This window comes from Nicotiana tabacum, chromosome 16 (genome assembly GCF_000715075.1).
Source record: "Nicotiana tabacum cultivar K326 chromosome 16, ASM71507v2, whole genome shotgun sequence".
Taxonomy (NCBI): Eukaryota; Viridiplantae; Streptophyta; class Magnoliopsida; order Solanales; family Solanaceae; genus Nicotiana; species Nicotiana tabacum.
The window spans coordinates 116,306,514-116,324,417 of record NC_134095.1 but is presented as its reverse complement, the minus strand read 5'-3'; the positions used below and the strand labels follow the sequence as shown (position 1 = coordinate 116,324,417).

Sequence of the window (17,904 nt, the reverse complement as noted above, 5' to 3'; positions counted from 1 at the left end):
ATCAATGTAAATAAATTTTGTCACCGGTTGGTTCATGGATAATTCCATGCACATTCTGGCATATCGACCCCTTAAGGTTGTTGATGTGCAAGCATCTATTTTTTTCAGCAGCCTCCCTATTGAGTTTTCAATCTTTTGAAGAATAAAGCTATCACAAAATTCTGTTGGAAGATCTGGGAAACGACGCCAAATTGCAACGTAGGATTGTTTTGCCTCTGATGGCACAAAATTTGGTACCCATGTATGACATTGATTCTTGGCGTAATACATACGGAGACACCTAAAGTTGGCACGATCTTTCACTTAGACACTTAAACTAGACCTCTTTCCAATTAGACACGTTTCTTAGACAATTCTCATACCAATTAGACACGTTTTTTGCTGGCTTATTAATTAACCAAGCGCGTGTTCTGCAATCTCCGTCTACGTGGCAAAAGTAACCATTATAAATCGTGCCACATCATTTTATTTGTCCACCTCACTGTCCACCTCAGCTATATAGTGTTATTTCCACTAAAATACAGATAACTAGCCCTAAACAAACATCTGTGGTACCGTGTCATCAACAGGAAGAGAATGAGCAGAGGAATCGACAACAACAATAGGAGGAAGAAGAAGGCGGAAGACGACGAGGTTGAAGAGCTGCTGCGGGCGGCAGAGGATGACGTATTCCTCAAGCTCTGCCTCAATTCCCATATGGCTCGTGGTTCTTCCACCCAATTCATCGATCCAGATCTCGATCAACGTTTCCGTGCCCCCAAATCCAAGCAAACCCCCCAAAACCAAAAACCCTATTCCCCAACAACCATGTTCAACCTCTACAGCTTCCGATGTTAACTTGTTTCCCAGATTTGCAGCTCTCAAAAGCTCTCTTCCCGCTTATTCTTCTTCGGCTAACCAACTGGTTGCGGAGGAGAATGAAGAGGATGACGATGAAGTTGAGAAGGTGATTAAGTGGGCCATTGATGCTGCTAGGCTTGACCCTTCACCTCCCTCTGACACTGATGAAGATGAAAATAGTGAGGATGATGTCAGCTAAGCGGAAATGATTTATGAGTGTGTGTGGTATCCTTTTTGTTTTCTTCCAATCACAAATACTCACCTTTTCGTTTTCGGCTGAATTTGAATCTAGTATGGGATTCGAAAGAAGAATAGCGATTTGAGTCGGAGAAGATGACGGAAAGTGGAGGAGGCAATGATGAAAATGGTGGTGGACATAAAGAAGAAGAAGGAAATAAAAAAAATCTGTTTTTTGGGCTTTTCACGCGCCCATATTGGGTGAAACTCACTTTATGTTCCAACTCAGCAAGAAGTGTTTAATTGGAACAAAGTTCATGTAACGTACGTGCTCAATAAGAACTCTCTTAAGTTCAGGTGTTTAAATGAAAGATCGTGTCAACTTTAAGTATCTCCGTATGTATTACGCCTAATAAAAAGTGTCCAAAGATGAACCATGGGCCATTTTGCATGATTGAATGTATGTTATCTTTGTTCTGTAGTTTTGCAATATTGTAGTCTTCCCCAAGGTCAATTAAGGGAAATTTTTCCTTTATTTTCCACATATCTTGAACCTTTTTCTTTAGGATTCGATGAAGAATTTTTTTACCTTGGAGTTTGATAACAATTGAGTATTTGCAAGGTAAATACATGTGGGTTTTGTCCTCTTGTGAGAGGGTAATTTTTTTGTCCAGTGTAGTTAGAGGATTCATGATTGAAGTATCCAAGGATGTAGATGGTAAGGTTTCAAGAGGATCAATGTTGATATCCATATCTCCCCCCCCCCTCCCTCCCCTCCCTAATTAGTTTATCCTTATATGAGATAGTTTGAGTTTGAGGATGAAAATTATTATTATTATTGATAATGTCTGGCAGTTTAAGGGGAATCATTAGTAGAACCATTTCGATGGTAGGATGATCTGCTTCCATGGAAGGATGAGTGTAGAAGAAGAAGGCTTTTTCTTTTAGTAGGTTAGAGAGAAGTTCCAAGCATGTCTTTACTCAACTTGGTGCTAATTACTTTAGAATAAAGTAAACTCAATAGTCCTATAAACCTATCTTGGTAAAGAAATAATACCAATTCTTAGCCCTTCCTACCAGATGCTCAGTAGCTAGCTCTAGCTTTTTGTAGGGGGTCTAAAATTTTTATGGAAGTCATCATCATCAGTAATTAGCTTTTAAGTGATCAAATTGCGCAAAAATTAACACCATAATAGTTGTAAAAATTGTGCGGGATAGCCACTTTTTAATATGGTATTAAGTTTTTATCCAGTATTTTTAATGTTGAACAAAAATAGTCACTACTCTATTAAAATTATTACGAAAAGACGTTTTTACACAACACTCATGAAGTTAAGGATACCATGTCCCTAATATTTATACAACACTCATAAAGTTAAGGACACTATGTCCTTAACATTTACGCTGCACATATGAAGTTAAGGACATGATGTCCAAAAGTTTAATAAAGGTGCAAATACATGTCACTTTGTCCTTAATATTTACAAACACACACCATGTCCTTAATATTTACACAACACTCATATCTAGCACATGGGTATTTTTGTCTGAGTGGGTAAAATTTATTAACCACTAGCTAAACAGTAAATACATTTTAAACAGTAACTAAAACGTAAAAATATCTCTAATTAGTGGCTAACTGTGCACTTCCCCATAATAATTTGTATTCTCTTCCATCCAATGGCAAGAGGAACATCCGCTGCCATCAATTTCTTCAAAGATTCTAAACAATTAAATGCAAAGGCATTCTACATCCTTTATTCCCCTTAAAATTCAGGTGTTTTGTTTTTGCTTTATTTTCTTAATCTCATTTTTACTTATGTAATCAGACAAAGGGTGTAAATTTTTTACTATTTCATGGAGAAAAGAAAAGTTCAAGAGAAAAATATTCTTTTGGCCCTAGTTAAAGAAAAAAATGTACGTATTATTTTTCTTCACCATTTTGCTAGTTTGTCAGCTGTAACTTGCTCAAAAAGGAAAAGAATCTAGCTTGCTACTCCATTTTCAACTTTGAATGTAAGCATTATAATGTTTTATGTTAAATAAAATTATAGGTTGTTATATAATTTTATAATATAACAGAATGATTAGGGTAGATTTCTTTTTAAATAAAACCGAAATGGAATCATAATTAATATAAAAACGTAATTTATATATGAAAAATATTGAACCGTAATTTATATATGAAACATATGGTTTAAGTTTAAAGTAACAACTCATTAAATTCTTTTTCTTTAGCGATAAGTGGCAAGCCACAAGGTATTGGATATCTTTCTTAGATTTTTCTATTTAATATTCTGATAGATTCTATTCTTGAGTCGTAACCTGACTAATATCTTTTAACTCGTGTGATTTATATTTGCTTGTCTGAATTTATTTACGTTATTGTAAAATAGTGGGATGGATCTTTATTGTGGTCATCTTTCATATCCCCTCAATTCATTACTTTTTAAAAAGTAAAATGTGTAGTGAGTTTTGCGTAAGTTCTATGCAAGTCTGCATATTATCGCGTTCTACCAGCGATCCTTGCATGATATTTAAAAAGACTAGTCTTAGTATGCGTGCGTTGCACGTATGCCTAGCGTGAATCAATAAAATATATGTATAAAAAGAACATGTAAATTAAGTTTTAAAATATGTGACTAGCGTCAAGTAAAGAACACGCAAAGAGTTTTAAAATGACTACATTAAGGTAATATTTTACAATAAATAATTTAATATGCAAAAAAATTAAGGAATTTGTCATTTGTTAAAATGAATATATGAAAAAAATGACAACTCACTTAATATCATTTTTTGTCTTATATTGTTTCACCCTTATTGCGTAAAGTTTGTATTTTTACCAATTTAACTTTTAATACTATATTATACAACAAAATTTTATGAAACTTTAAAAAAAGTGATTTTTTTAATTTTCATTTTTGCAAATTAGTTAATTCAAAGACATTTTACCAACCAATCTCTTTCTTTATATTCTTAAAATTAAAATATTTTGTTAATTAAGCTTGATAGTTAAATTTTAGAAATTTTGGAATTAATGAATTTTGAGATTACTCCCAAACATGGTTTAATAAAAAAAACTTTAATTAATTTAAATTTTTGAAATATTAGAGAAATAATTAAATAATTATTTTATTGTTTACAAAAATACTCATAACCTTAGAAAAGAACTCCTAAACTTGAAAAAACGAAAAAGAAAATAATGTCTCCTAAGCAAAGAAAAGAAAAACAAGGACTACTAAACTAATACTCGTAAACTTTGAAAGAAGACGCCTAAAACTGCTAAATCTAAATGGTTGATATGAAGGACCCCTAATATTGGAAGGAAATTGAAAGTACTGGATTTTATATTAAAATTCTAACATTAGAGTAATAATTTTTGATTATTCCAAATATTAGAGAAATAGCTAAATGACTATTTCTACATATTAGAAAAATAACGTAAATTATTATTTTATCTAATGTAAAAATGTTTTTTTACAAGATAATAAAGAGGAATCTTACCTCAATGCATAACAGATAGGAATATATAACTTCTAAACTTCTTGAAAAATTACTTCGTAGAAATCTTGGGCATGTCATAAACGGCTAATATTAAGTATATGTTAAAATAAGCAAAAAAGAACTAAAATCGTACAATAAAATAATACTCAGTTACTTAATTTTCATACCATGTTTGTTCTTGCTCCAAATACTCAAATTAAAGTAGTTCCAGAGGAGGATCAATCTCAACTTAATGATCGACGAACTGATGGCAAATAAATCGCTTCATGATAGATACAAGCAATATTACCTTTGGCCTAGAACAGTGGAATAATTCTAAAATTTAACATTGATTCACCTTTTCCTTATTCTAAAAATTAGGTTGATGAATGTATTAGCCAACCATAATAGTGTTCACGGAGAACAAAGAGTTTTTGACCTCTTTAATAGCGATACTAAATAGTAATAAGTTTCACACCTATATTTTTTATTCCTATTTTCCTTTTGAACCTGCACAATTTTGACTTCTTTTTCATAGAGAGAATATATAATAAGTTTCCTATTATAATATCCTATAATTATTTAATTTCCTTTTTTAACCTACGACAATCCCTCTTCGTATGGGATATCTATTTTTATTTGGGGAAGTTTCCCACTAATTTTCTTCTTCTTTTTTCCCTTTTCTCCTTCGATATTTTTTTTTTTTTGCTATAAACTTAATTTTTTATTTGTATTTACATTTTTATCCCATTTAGAGTGCACTTAACGAAGGGTAAATATGACGAACGACATTTCGCTAAGGGCCTTTGTGCTTTTAATATAACTAGAAATGTTGGTATTTGACAAAAATGTTTTTCATTAAATCTATAAACTTGTGTTATTTTGGAAATTATGAATGAAGTTGTTAACGGGATGAAACGGAAGTTGTAACGAAATACATTCAGAATTTGATTATTGGAGTACATCTCCTCCTTATTCATGAATTAATTTGGGTAGAATGAAATCTAACAGGCTTGCTCAGTCAGGTTTACTCGGTTAAGTGATCACGCCCAACCATGGCTTATAAAAAGGATATGCGAACGTTGCAAATATAATCTGAGTATTTCGCCCAGAGTCGAACCCACAAGGAATTAACCTACCAATTACTCTTGTCAAACTCACTAAATTCTATGTAATCAACTTTCCAAACGTTTTGAATAACAATTGAGGATGTTTCTACTAACTAAGACTGACTGTAATTAAGCAAAGAAAGACTAACTATGATTAAGTTGTAAACAATTAAGAGAAGGATCTAAGGTTATGATTTCCTCTATTGATGGAATCCCTTCCGGTTATGTTTCACATAGATTTCACCAAATCATCTCTATCAATCATGAGCACTCCTATTACCGTAAATCTCTCCCGAGTAATCACGTTAATTTACTAGACGCACTCTCCTGAGATACGCTAGCTGGCTTTGTTTATTACAGCTCACTTTAGATTGCACCCAAGACTTCGTTATCCCTAATCCCGCCTTTAAACCCGCAGTTATTGATCCCTCATATACTTTGGGAGTGGTGTTGTTCAACAATTACCTAAATATGCACTCTCTCCCGAGTTATGCACACTATAATAGGCACAACTAATTGAGAATCCAATCAATTAACTATAAGAAGAACATAGTTGAACAAATAGAGATTAAACCAGGCAAATTATATTAACATAACAAGATGTTCATCCTTCAATAGGTTCCATCAAAACCCTAGACTAAATATTTAGCTACTCATAATCGTGTTCATAATTTCCCAAATAAATTGCATAATTAAATTACAAAGCAAAGATGAAGGAATGAAGAATTTGATGCCAATCTCCTCCGGAAATTGCTCCAAACGTTTTCTCCCTTCCGCAATAGCCTCCCTAGGTTTAAGATATGTCAAAAGCCTTCAAAATGGAATTTTTACATGTATTTTACCAAGTAGGGTCAGGCCTAGACGAAAAAACGCTTTCCTGCACGAACTAGGAACTAGCTCTATAAAATTTGATCAGCCGCGCCGCAGGCTACGCCGCACCATGCGGAGCGGTAGTGCATTTTATCTGCAGCCTCATTTTTTCGAGTCAGGCTCAATTTTACACTGTTGTGCCTCGCCTTGCGGCGCAGCAGTGCAATTTTCTCAGAGTGAACTTTTTTCGTCCTCTTTTAACATCCAGTCTTGGTACATGACCTCCGAACACGATCTCGGTTTATGTATTGGGCTTTTACTCAGACTTCAAAGCTCCAAATTGATTAATTTAGCTCCAAATTAACTTTTGAGCTCCAGATCGCTTCCTGCAAGGCATAAAACCGTACTAAGTGTAATTCACTTATCATTTGAGCTCAAACGCACATAAAAATGCAATCATTGGAATGAAATACCACGGCTAAAACACGGGTTTCTAGCCTAACATCAACACCCCACACTTAGACAATTGCTTGTCCTCGAGCATTTGAACTACACCGCACCTAGGGACAACCGTTCATCAAACAACCTCCCTGATACACCATGCCAAGAATAATTAAAGTGGACTGAGCACGTTATCATAACATCCGACCCTCAAGCTTCGACTCAAAAGTACCATGCATTAATCACTCACCCACTTACTCTCACATAGAGGTCAATGACATTACCTGTCCTTCATGAATCAAGTGCCCTCACACAACAAAAGAGAGTAGTCCCACACAATAAAATTTAAGAATATTTAGGAACTCGAGATAGAAAGAATTCACTCACTCTGAGAAATCACATTCATATTCCACAAAAGATTCACCATAGGCTTGCCCGTAGTGTACTACTCTACTAATCGAGCTCATTCAGTCTAGGATCAAGTAGGACTTTATTTGGTTGTAATGTAGGCTGAGGGACGGGTAGGATATACTTAGACATAAGAGTGACTTCACCTCCCTAAGCACTTTAATATATACACTTTAACATTCAAGCCCATGCTTATGTCAAATCAAAAATCCACCTTCTCATCAATGTATATTAACTCCAAAACTTCTTTAAGCACTAGCACAATTATATCAAGAGTCACCACTTATCAAAGAATTTTTTTTCTCACAACAATACAACTGTTTTTTCCTTTTTTTTTATTCATGTGGCTCTTACTTTTTCAAAATAGTGCACCTTTCTCCTTATTTCATTAGTTCCAATCAAAAGCCAAACCAACCACCCCACACTTTAACTTTTACCCAGTTCATAATAATTCAAGTGCTCATGAGAGGTGAAAAGGTTCAAATAGATGGTTAATTCAAATAAATGGGTAAGGCTTGTAATGTGGTTGCCAAAGAAACAGGATTACAGGCTCAAAGGGGTTAACTATGATACCTCACAATTAGGTGGGTAATATATATATGGCTCAACAAATAAATGCCTATATCACTTCCAAGACTGAACAAAACTACTATTTCGCTTTGCAAACACACGGGGCAAGTCCTAGACATCAAATGCAATGCACAGAATAACACAAAACCTTACACACACATGGCACATAACACACTCAGGATTTGACTCATCAAGACACTCTAGTCAAAGAAATTGAGCAAAGTTAAGAACATACAATTTAAGGTACTTATACAAGAATCAAAAATTGAGCCTAGGTGTCACAACTAAGGCCCTTACCACTCTCAAGGCATATACAATCAAGGGAAATTGATCCTTCAACTTAGCTTCCTAACTAAAGATTCTTAATTCCTAAAAAATATAAAGATTTAACTACACTCGGTTCAAGAAAAACCCTTGGAAAAGAACCGCGGCACAAAGAAAAACCAAGAGAGAATTGTTACACTACCTAAAAGAAAGAAAAAAAAATAAAAGACATATTTTTGGATTTTTTTTCTCTTTCTTTCGACTCATTTCCCTCAAGAAATCAGTCGACAATATCCATCGTCGGGAAGCGTCGACTACATACTTAATTACTAACTATTACAGGCCCGATAGAACTCAGAATTATAGTTTACAGACCAATTGTCTAAGAAAGCAAGAAACAAACAAAGAAAAGTACAAATACAATCAAATAGGAGCACCCCACCCCACACTTAAGAGATTGCATTGTCCCCAATGCAAAGCAGTAAAATCAAGAGTGAAAAGGGTACTCCCTGAGGCCCAAGTCCTAATCATCAGCACCCTCGAAGATGCGCAAATACTCCTCATCATCTGAGGGAATAGAGTTCACATCTTCATCGGGTGGAAGCTGTCCTCCTCTCGCCAACCCCAACCACTGCTGAGTGATAGCAGAAAGGGGGTGATCTTGCTGCAACTCTTCCAAGTCAGCCTCCCCACGATCATCCCGAAGGTGCAAGTCAGAAAACAGTAGCTGTAGAGTCTCCTCAATGCAGACCATCCTCTGGTCTGAGTTAACAGCCGCAGTAGGGGGGTCGATCACCGCCGTAACATCAAAGGGCCTAATAAGGTAAGATACTGAAATAGTCCTGTCATAGTGGTACTCCTCATCCACAAGGTATGCTCACAACAATCGAGTGATCATACTCGGGTAATGTAGACGGCGAGCCCCAAGTGGTCTCACTTTAGCCATATGCTCAAGCATGATTTTACCAAGGTCGAACTGCATCCGAGTCAACAAGGCATAAATCAAACACACCTTCAGGTGGGGTACATCAATGTCACTTCCAGTCGGCGTGATCCTGGCATTAATCAACCGCAACAGAACCCTGGCTAGCCGCTGGAAAGTTGCCTTTTTCATATCTTTTTGGAATTCATTGGCATCTCGTGTCCATGCGACAGAAGAGTCAACACTATATAACAGGCAGCGGATAGACGGATAGTCTGGTCGACGGAGAAACCTCTGAAAGAGCTTGTGGGAATGCTCTGTGAATCCCATAATCCGATTGATCACCCGGGAGGAGAATGGAATCACTTTACCCCTTACATGCACTTCGTAAACAGCATCCATGTTGGGTTTAGGTTTCCAGTTAGAATAAGTTCTTTCACTAGGTTCACATTAACCGCATCATACGGACGGAACAGACTTTCGAAACCCAAAGCCCGAATGTTGTTGTAAATTTTACCATATTTACGGGCCAACTTCCCATCGTCAATAGCAACCTCAGGATCCGGGTTGACTAACGGGACAAATGTCTGAAACCAACATCGAGCATGGGTGGGGACAACCCGTATACCATATTTTCATGTTGGCACCACATCCACATCAGGGTCAATGCGCTCCTCTTCCTCTAATACTGGGGCGGGGGAGGTGCCCGTCTCCCACCACGATGGCTGCTAGAAGCAACCTCAGACGAACCAGTGTTAGAGCGTTTGCTCGGGCGGTGTGACATTCTCCCTGCACAAGACGAACAATATTAGCCAAGACATGAAAACCCAAAACAAAACCAAACGGGGTAACCACCCCACACTTATGTTATTGGCATGTTCACAAGTAAAATGTATATCAGGGACTCCGACTACCCCGATGAAGTGCGCCACAAGCAATCAACAATCCCCCCAACCACCATCATAATAGTACAACTCCAAAATCATGGACTATACTAGTTAAACATACAAAATTAAGAAGCTAATCTAGTAACTACGAAGAGAAATAAAAGAAGTTATACTAATGCGCTACTAACAAACTTCACAAAATAAAACACACCACTACACAAGCATAAAGCATGAATCGAATATACCAATTAGCACCTAGCACACATTTTCTCATAGCAATTATGCTCCACCAAGCTACAATGTCACTTTCTATGTCATTGAGGCATTTAGACAAACACATGACATTCACCAAAGTTACCTCACAATTTCAACTTTAATTCTTCCAATATTACTACACAACCATACCAATCAACCATCCTACCACCACCACAATGTAACAATGGCACAAAGTGCTCCAAATTTGCACAAATACACGACTAATTTTCGGCCTTTAAGGCACCTCCGCACAACTTCACCATAAAATTTTTTTATAGGCCTCAAGACATGCTAAAAATCTTCCACAAGGATAAGCACAATGAAAACCCAACAAGTTAGGCACCAATCATGGCCAAAATAAGCAATTAAATTAAAAAAATTAATTAGCACCAATACACTACTTAGGGTTTAGTTGAAATTAAACTATACTACTCATTACACTAACTTACTTAAAGAAACGAGAAGAGAGTAGAGAAACTTACCTTGAGGAAGAATGGAAGGGATGGGATGTGTGTGTGGGAAGGAAATTTGAGAAGAAAAGAGAATGGGGGATTTGGGGGAAGGGCTTCAGCGTTTAGAGTGAAAGAGAAAAAGGAACAAGGGGTTGGGGAGTCGCTGGTCAGAGAGTGTAAAAAAAACGCTAATTTTTTTTTAAAAAAACTTGTACTGCCGCGTCGCATGGTGCAGCGTCCCATATGGCGTGGTAGTGGAAAGTAGAAGAGTCCTTCCCTTTTTGTCTCTCAGACCCGTTTGACCTGGCGCAGCTCCCCACGCGGCGCGGTAGGCCATTTTTCATAGAGTTCGATTTATTTTTGACATTTAGCTTCCGGGTTGCACCCCGGCTCTATTATGTACTTATTTTATGTCCAATTCATGTTTGTACCTGCCCAATTAAGTCTCATAACTCCTAATTCTAATAATCCTAAACTACAATTATGGGTTAGTGAGGTTAACAATTGGGTTGCCTCCCAATAATCGCCTGATTTAACGTCGCGGCACGACACAGATGTGAGCACGTGATTTTTGCTCTATATGAATTACTCCAACAGATTCAAAACAACATAATTTCTTTCAGTGTTTGCAATTTTGTTGGATTTCGTGGCATTTCCTGTTAATTATTTGCATTTGTCTGTGCACGTTTATTTTATTTAATTCATGAAAAATACGAAAAATATGTTGCATCCGCATTTAGGATTTAACTTTATATTTTTAGATTAGTTAGTAAATTAGTTTGTTTTATAAAAATGAAAATCACAAAAAATAATTCATTTTGCATTTTTACTTTTTAATTTTGAATTGTATAGTTTTCTTTAAATTTAGGATTTAATTAATTATTGTAAATACCATGACGAGTGATTAATCTAATTGGGTAGGTTAATTTAGTTTAAAAAATTTTATTATTAATTTGGGTTTTATTTTAATTTTGGAAAGAAAAGAATTTTGAAATTGAAAAAAGAAGAAAAAGAAAGAAGAGAAAGAAATCCAGATCTGGGCTAAAACCAATTTAATTGTCCCAACCCAAATGATAATCACCCAATACCCGGCCCAAACCACCCTAACCCGGTCCGGTTCCCCCCCCCCAAACCAAACGACGTCGTTTCATGGGCAACAGATCAGGACCGTCGAGGTTTCTTAATCGGACGGTCCTGAAGCCCAGGTCCCGTAGTATTTAAATGTCCAAACCTGCCCCCCACCCCTCACTCATCTCCCTCACAACCCGCCCCTGCAAACCCTAACGATGCTGCCCCTAAATCCCCCCACCACCGGAGGCGGCGCCACCACGAACCGACCCCAAATTAACACCAAGTACCTTTCTCAACTCCCCCAGTCCAAATCTACAAACACTTTCCATCGAACAAGCCCAGAACGTCTCGAATCTTGGATTGAAAGAAAACCCTAGTGCCGCCCATGTGTTCTCTGATGGCGGCGGTGCCTCGGTTCGACCCCAAAATCATACCCCTGAACCCCCATCTCTCCCTCACTCTAAATCCCCACTTAGATTCCCTCAAATCACCCCGGAACTCTCCGAATTTCAAATCTGAGTTCGGACCCTAAATATTCTGTCGAAGCTATGGGCATGCATGACATTAAGCCTCCGATTTGCTCGAGTTTGAAGTCTGATTCAACACGAATTGATGCTGCTCATTTGTTCTTGACAAAGAACAAGTGATTAGCATCAGTTCCGTTTAAATCAAGGTGTCCGATGCCATTTCGGGTTTACTAGGTTAAGTTTCTTTCCCTTTTTCTTTTCTATCTGAGTTTACCTTCTGGTCCTCTTCTTTTCTTCTCCCTTTCTTTAAGTTTTTTTTACCTTGACTGAAATTTGAACAAAATTCTGAACCTAGCTTCTCTTAAGATTGATTTTGCGTTCGTATTTGTTTTATTGGCTTTTCAGCTTTCTTTTTTTTCTTTGAAGTTTATGGTCTTGTTAATTTTCATTAGTGCCATGCTTAAATTTCTCATTTTTGTCTTTGTTTTGGTCACTAAGCTTAATTAGTTAGCTTAATTAGTTCCCCGCTTGTTTGTGATTGTTAATTAGTTGATTTGTTTGGGTTTTAATTTTTTTGAGTTCGTTTGGGTTTCGTCTTTAGGCTCTGAGATCAGTCTAATATCTCATGTTAAAGGCATTATGTTTGGCCTGAGTCTGAGCCCATGTCTAGTTAAGCATTGAGCCCGTTTGGGGAATTCAAAGCCATGTTCAAGTCTGGTCGGGCTTAAAGGTAAAATACAGGGGTAATAGGGGTAAATTGGGTAAGTCACTTAAGGGAATCTTGCTATAACAGACTAGGAAGTTTCTAGGAAGCTGGGGAAGGGGTTGGTTCTGATTTTCTGTTCTTTTAATAAGGGTATCTAAGCTATAATGAAAATTAAAAAGGGTCAAATGTGCAAAGACTAATATCTGAAAGCTGCCCTAATAACTTGCCTATAAAGGCAGCTTTTCTTGCCTTTCAAGGCAGACCTAAGAGACTGGAAAGAGATAAAAAATTCTGAGAGAACAAAAACAACTGAGAATTCTGAAACTGCACTAATTTCCAACATATTTCTTTGATAAAAACTGATATAATTCTGTGTCAGCTGGGGATTTCTGACCTTCCTTATTAGTTAAAATCTCTGAAAGTTTCACATCTTGCACTTGGGTGGGGAGATGGTTTGATTTTTGGTTGTTCTGGGTTTCAAGCTGTTGTGGGATCACTGTTGCATTGATACTGCTGTGCATTTTGTTCTGCTGTTATCAACTGCTTCTTCACCTCTTTTTCCCTTTCAATTTCCAGGTATGCTTTTGAAACTTGGATGGAACTGAAACTTGATTGAGCTGTGTATTAAGATCTGTGATCCAGTTGGTTTCAAATGAAAATATCAGTCCTTGTTGTATTAAATTCTACCCTGTTATCATTTATGTTTTAGTCTAGCTTCTTATGTGCATTTCATTTTGTTTTAAGGCTTGGATCTGAGTTTGTTTAAATGTAGTTGATTTAAAGCTATTTAGGTCTCTTAATGTGTATTAATTAAAGACTATGGTCTAATTTAATTAGCAACATTTGTCTGGTTGTTGGAGTGTTTTTTGTCACAACCATGGTGTGAATGTACGTCAATTTAGATTTTGTTCTAACAAATTTGATACAGGTTGCGCTCTCTTTCAATCTTGTTAAGTTTTTTCTTGTATAATTTGAGGTCTGGATCCCGGATTGTATGACTTATCACTTAATCCTGTTTTCTATTCATGCACTGAGTTCTGAATATGTTTTGCATTTGGTTTAAGGATTGTCAGCACTCGCCCAAACCCAGAATTTCCTTGAATGATAATTGGCTTCAAGTATATTTGCTGAATCATGTTTTGGGCCATCATCATTGGCCCAATTACAATTGCCTTCGTTTCGTGACTAGGCTGCCCGGCTGGGCTTCCCTTTGAGCCCAGTTACCTCTCACGTAGAATCAGTAGTAAGGGGGCACATATAATATGGTTTTAGGCTGGGCCAATGCTTATTTTTCAAATAAAGAGGCCATATGAGTCCAAGGCAGACTCAGGCCCAAATCACGTTAGATATTTAGAAGTTCAGCTTTAGTTAACTTACTTAAATAATCAGTGATTCACAAAATGAAATGTCAGTCTAATTACGAGTCCCATGTATTTTCAGCTGATGGATATCTAATGGTTTGTCTTATTTTGTAGCTAATTTGGGCCATAGTACAATCACAACTCTCTTAGTGTTCTAGATAATTAAGTTTTTTAATTGGTGGAAATGAGTCATACTAAATAACACACATGGCTTATGGTCCTCTAAAGTTTAGTTCGAATTCCCTGTTTAAATTGGAATTGAGGGGTCATGCCAAATAAAATCTTCAAATGCATGGCCCTCGCTTAGCTAATATTTTAATCCTTAGAATTCGAGGCGTATCATTTAGCGAATTTTCCATGGCCCTCGTAAAGTTAAAAACGCGTAGTTGCTTTAGGGCGCGTTATTTAATAATTTTACTTTATTAAACTCGGGTGCGCATTTCATGTGATCCAAATCAAATCTTAAAACATTGAATAAAATATGTTTAGGATTGCGGGTGCATTTCATGTGGCGCGATCCAAAGATGTGTTTTAAGCGACATTTAATCTTCTTTAAAAATTAAATAAAGGCGGTTAAAAGTTAAAATTTGCACATAGGTTTATAATCATTAAAAAATCAGATAATAGGCCAATTATAATAGTTAAGCGACCGTGCTAGAACCACAAAACTTGGGAATGCCTAATACCTTCTCCTGGGTTAACAGAATTCCTTATTCGGATTTCTAGTTCGCGGACTGTTAAACAGAGTCATATTTTCCTCGATTCGAGATTCAACCGGTGACTTGGGACACCATAAATCATCCCAAGTGGCGACTCTGAATCTTTAATAAATAAATCATGTTTCGATCGTCCTTTAATTGGAAAAACTCCCTTATATTTATGCCCTTTATGGGGTGTAATAAAAAGGAGGTGTAACAGCTCTGGCGACTCTGCAGGGGACCGAACCCAGAATCTCTGGTTCAGGGTTCAAGAATTCGAGCCTAGAATAATTGTTATAGTTGGCTGTATCCATTATATGATTTTGTTACATGATTTGGGCCTAATGTGCTGATTGATTGCTTTTATCGCTTTGATATTCCGTGGACTGTATATAAACTGTTGCGAAATCCCTCTTCTCTCTGAGTCTTCTAAATAATGAAGAAGTGTGCACTTCGTGTGACTTCTTTTCTATTAGAGTCATATTCTAATTTTAGAACAAGGTTCGGACAAGTTGCAAAGCCGGTGAAGCTTCTGTATTCCCGGTATGCTGCCCCCCTCGGCTCGAGTTGTCCGCTCGAGTAAGCCAGGTCTAGAACAAATAAACCCAGGTTTAAACCTAATATAACAAATACCTCATGCCGGATCCCTAGTAGGAACGTTTGTTTGCATCATGTGCATTTTGACTTTGGAGACTCGACACAGGGGTTGGGTCTGTCTAGGACAGGTGCACCTGAAACAAAAAGACCATCCTGATGCATCTTACTTGCTACTTATGCATTTATTTGCTTCAGACTTGCATGTTGCCCGGCTTATGAATATCAGAAAGAGAAATAGCAGTATGAGGGTTAAAAAGAGAGTTAATCACCTCTTCTAAAAAAAACAATGTCCAAACAGTGTCGAAACTCTGCCGAATTTTTGAGAATATAACAACAACAAAAAAGAAGAGGAAAAACAAAAGTTGGTGTTTTCAAAAATAGTTTTATTTGCCAATGAAATGAAAAAAAACAGTCTTGGTTTCAAACAAAAAATAGTTTGTTTTATTTGCCCGAACTACGCCAGTTTGATTCTCACAGGGTGTGAGATACGTAGGCAACCCCCATCAGGTCCAACTTCCTTTTTGCGAGAGTAGCCAAAAGAATAAAAATTCTACTTTAATTTGAAAATAATTAGGGTAATGCCATTCTTGTCAGAAATAGCTGAATGTCCCTAAAAGGGCGCCAGAAGGCTGTTTTTGCAAGAACAGCCACTTTTTGTCACTTTTAAAGGGTTTGGCTGGTTAGCTGACACAACCTTAAAATCTTCGTTTTCGAAGTGTTGAAAGGCAGTGTTGGCAAGGCCGGATGTTTTGTGGAAATTTTGAAAAATGGTCATTTCTCTTAAGTCAATACGAGTCATGGTTCTTTTATTTAAAATCACCTTAATAAATGTGCAGGATGAGCACAAATCAAAATGAACCTTTCTCAGTCCGTGAAGAGATCCCTTTGGAGCTACATATGTGGTGGCATGATTTGGGGGGCGACAGCAGGAAAGTTGTGACAAAAGCATTGGGCGGTCTTATTGGGCTTTTGAAGGTCAAGCCCAGAAAAGACGTGATTGAGACTTTGATACCATTTTGGGACCCAACACATAATGTGTTCCACTTTGCGAATTTCGAGTTAACTCCTACGCTAGAAGAGATAGCAGGCTATGCCGGTTTCGAAGGGAATCTCAGAAGTCAATACCCGGTAGCACCAAGAACAGTGACCCCCCACAAATTTTTGGATTTGTTAAGCATCAGTCGGGACATCCGAGACGGAAATCTGGCCAAAGGATTTTGTACCTTCTACTTTCTGTATCGACATTACGGGAATCCCCGTGGCTTCGAAACACCAGATACCGGTCTTACTCACGCTAGAAATCAAGACAAGCGGGAAGCTCAGAGAGGATTAGATTTCATAGTGGCATTCTTGGGTATCTTGGTTTGCCTGAGAAAAGACGGGAACATTGAGATGGGGCTAGTAGGGATAGCCGACTTTATGATGAAAAAGGCAAATGGGACTATAGTGCCGCTGATCTTGGCAGAAATTTACCGAGCTCTCACTCTCTGTCAAGAAGGAGCAAAGTTTTTTGAAGGGTGCAATATGCTGTTACAAATATGGATGGAGGAACACTTTTGCCACCGTCCCAGCTACTTGAATTGCGGTATGACTGGCCTTTAGTGCATTGAAAAACATGAAAAGCGAGTAGAGGGTTATGAGTTTTCGGATGGTACGGAAGCATGGCATGCTCATTTGAGATCTTTGACCGCAAATAAGATCGAATGGACATTCGGGTGGCTCTCGGTCAACGAAGCAATCTATATGTCGGCTGAGGTGTGTTTCTTGTTGTTGATGGGTCTTCGGAGTATCTAGCCTTATGCTTCGCACAGAGTCTTGCGTCAGTTGGGCCGATACCAGACCATCCCACACAATGAAGATTTGAGTCGGCAAGTCATTGAGTTAGATCCAAAAGTTGCCTTCCCATAAGAGAAAGTGTGTCGGATTTGGCATCAGTGCAGATTCTTAGGGCCTAATACTCAAGTACGAGACCTATCTAGAGGCGAGGTGGAGCCTAGTTATACTGCTTGGGATGGTAAAAGATCCCGAGTTCAATATGAACCTGACATGCCCGCAAAGAGACCCCATGTCCAACAATTTACCGACGAAGCACAAGTGCAATGGGACAGGCTGACCAAAGAAAACGAGTACAGGGCTACCATAAGCAAATTGGAAAACCAAGTCAGAGAACTTCAATTCGAGAATAGCTTGCAAGTCATGGGGGATGAAGGAGAAAAGAAAAAGCTAGCCAAAGAAAATGAGGCCCTTCGAGCTCAAATTCATAAAATGAAAGTAGCGGCAGAAAATCCAGCCCGAAGTGACAGAGACAAAAAACTCATCGCTAACTTGAGGCAGAAAGTAAATGACTATAGTTTTGATTTGAAAAAAGCAGAAAGTGAATTAGCCA

The 17,904-nt window shown here is 37.4% G+C and overlaps 1 protein-coding gene across 1 annotated transcript; it reads left to right on the top strand.

Annotated features, from left to right (window-relative positions):
• The first annotated feature begins 576 nt into the window (after nucleotides 1-576).
• On the top strand, nucleotides 577-1,039 carry LOC142170365 (uncharacterized). Its single transcript, XM_075232262.1, has 2 exons — nucleotides 577-745; nucleotides 858-1,039. The coding sequence occupies exons 1-2, from the start codon at nucleotides 577-579 to the stop codon at nucleotides 1,037-1,039; spliced, it is 351 nt and encodes a 116-aa protein (XP_075088363.1).
• Nucleotides 1,040-17,904: the final 16,865 nt, after the last annotated feature.

Excerpts from the sequence above, each read along its gene's own strand:
- LOC142170365 (XM_075232262.1), top strand. The coding sequence starts at position 577 with ATGAGCAGAGGAATCGACAACAACAATAGGAGGAAGAAGAAGGCGGAA. Across the intron at positions 746-857 it reads CGATCCAGATCTCGATCAAC|CTCTCAAAAGCTCTCTTCCC; the intron begins GTTTCCGTGCCC and ends CCAGATTTGCAG.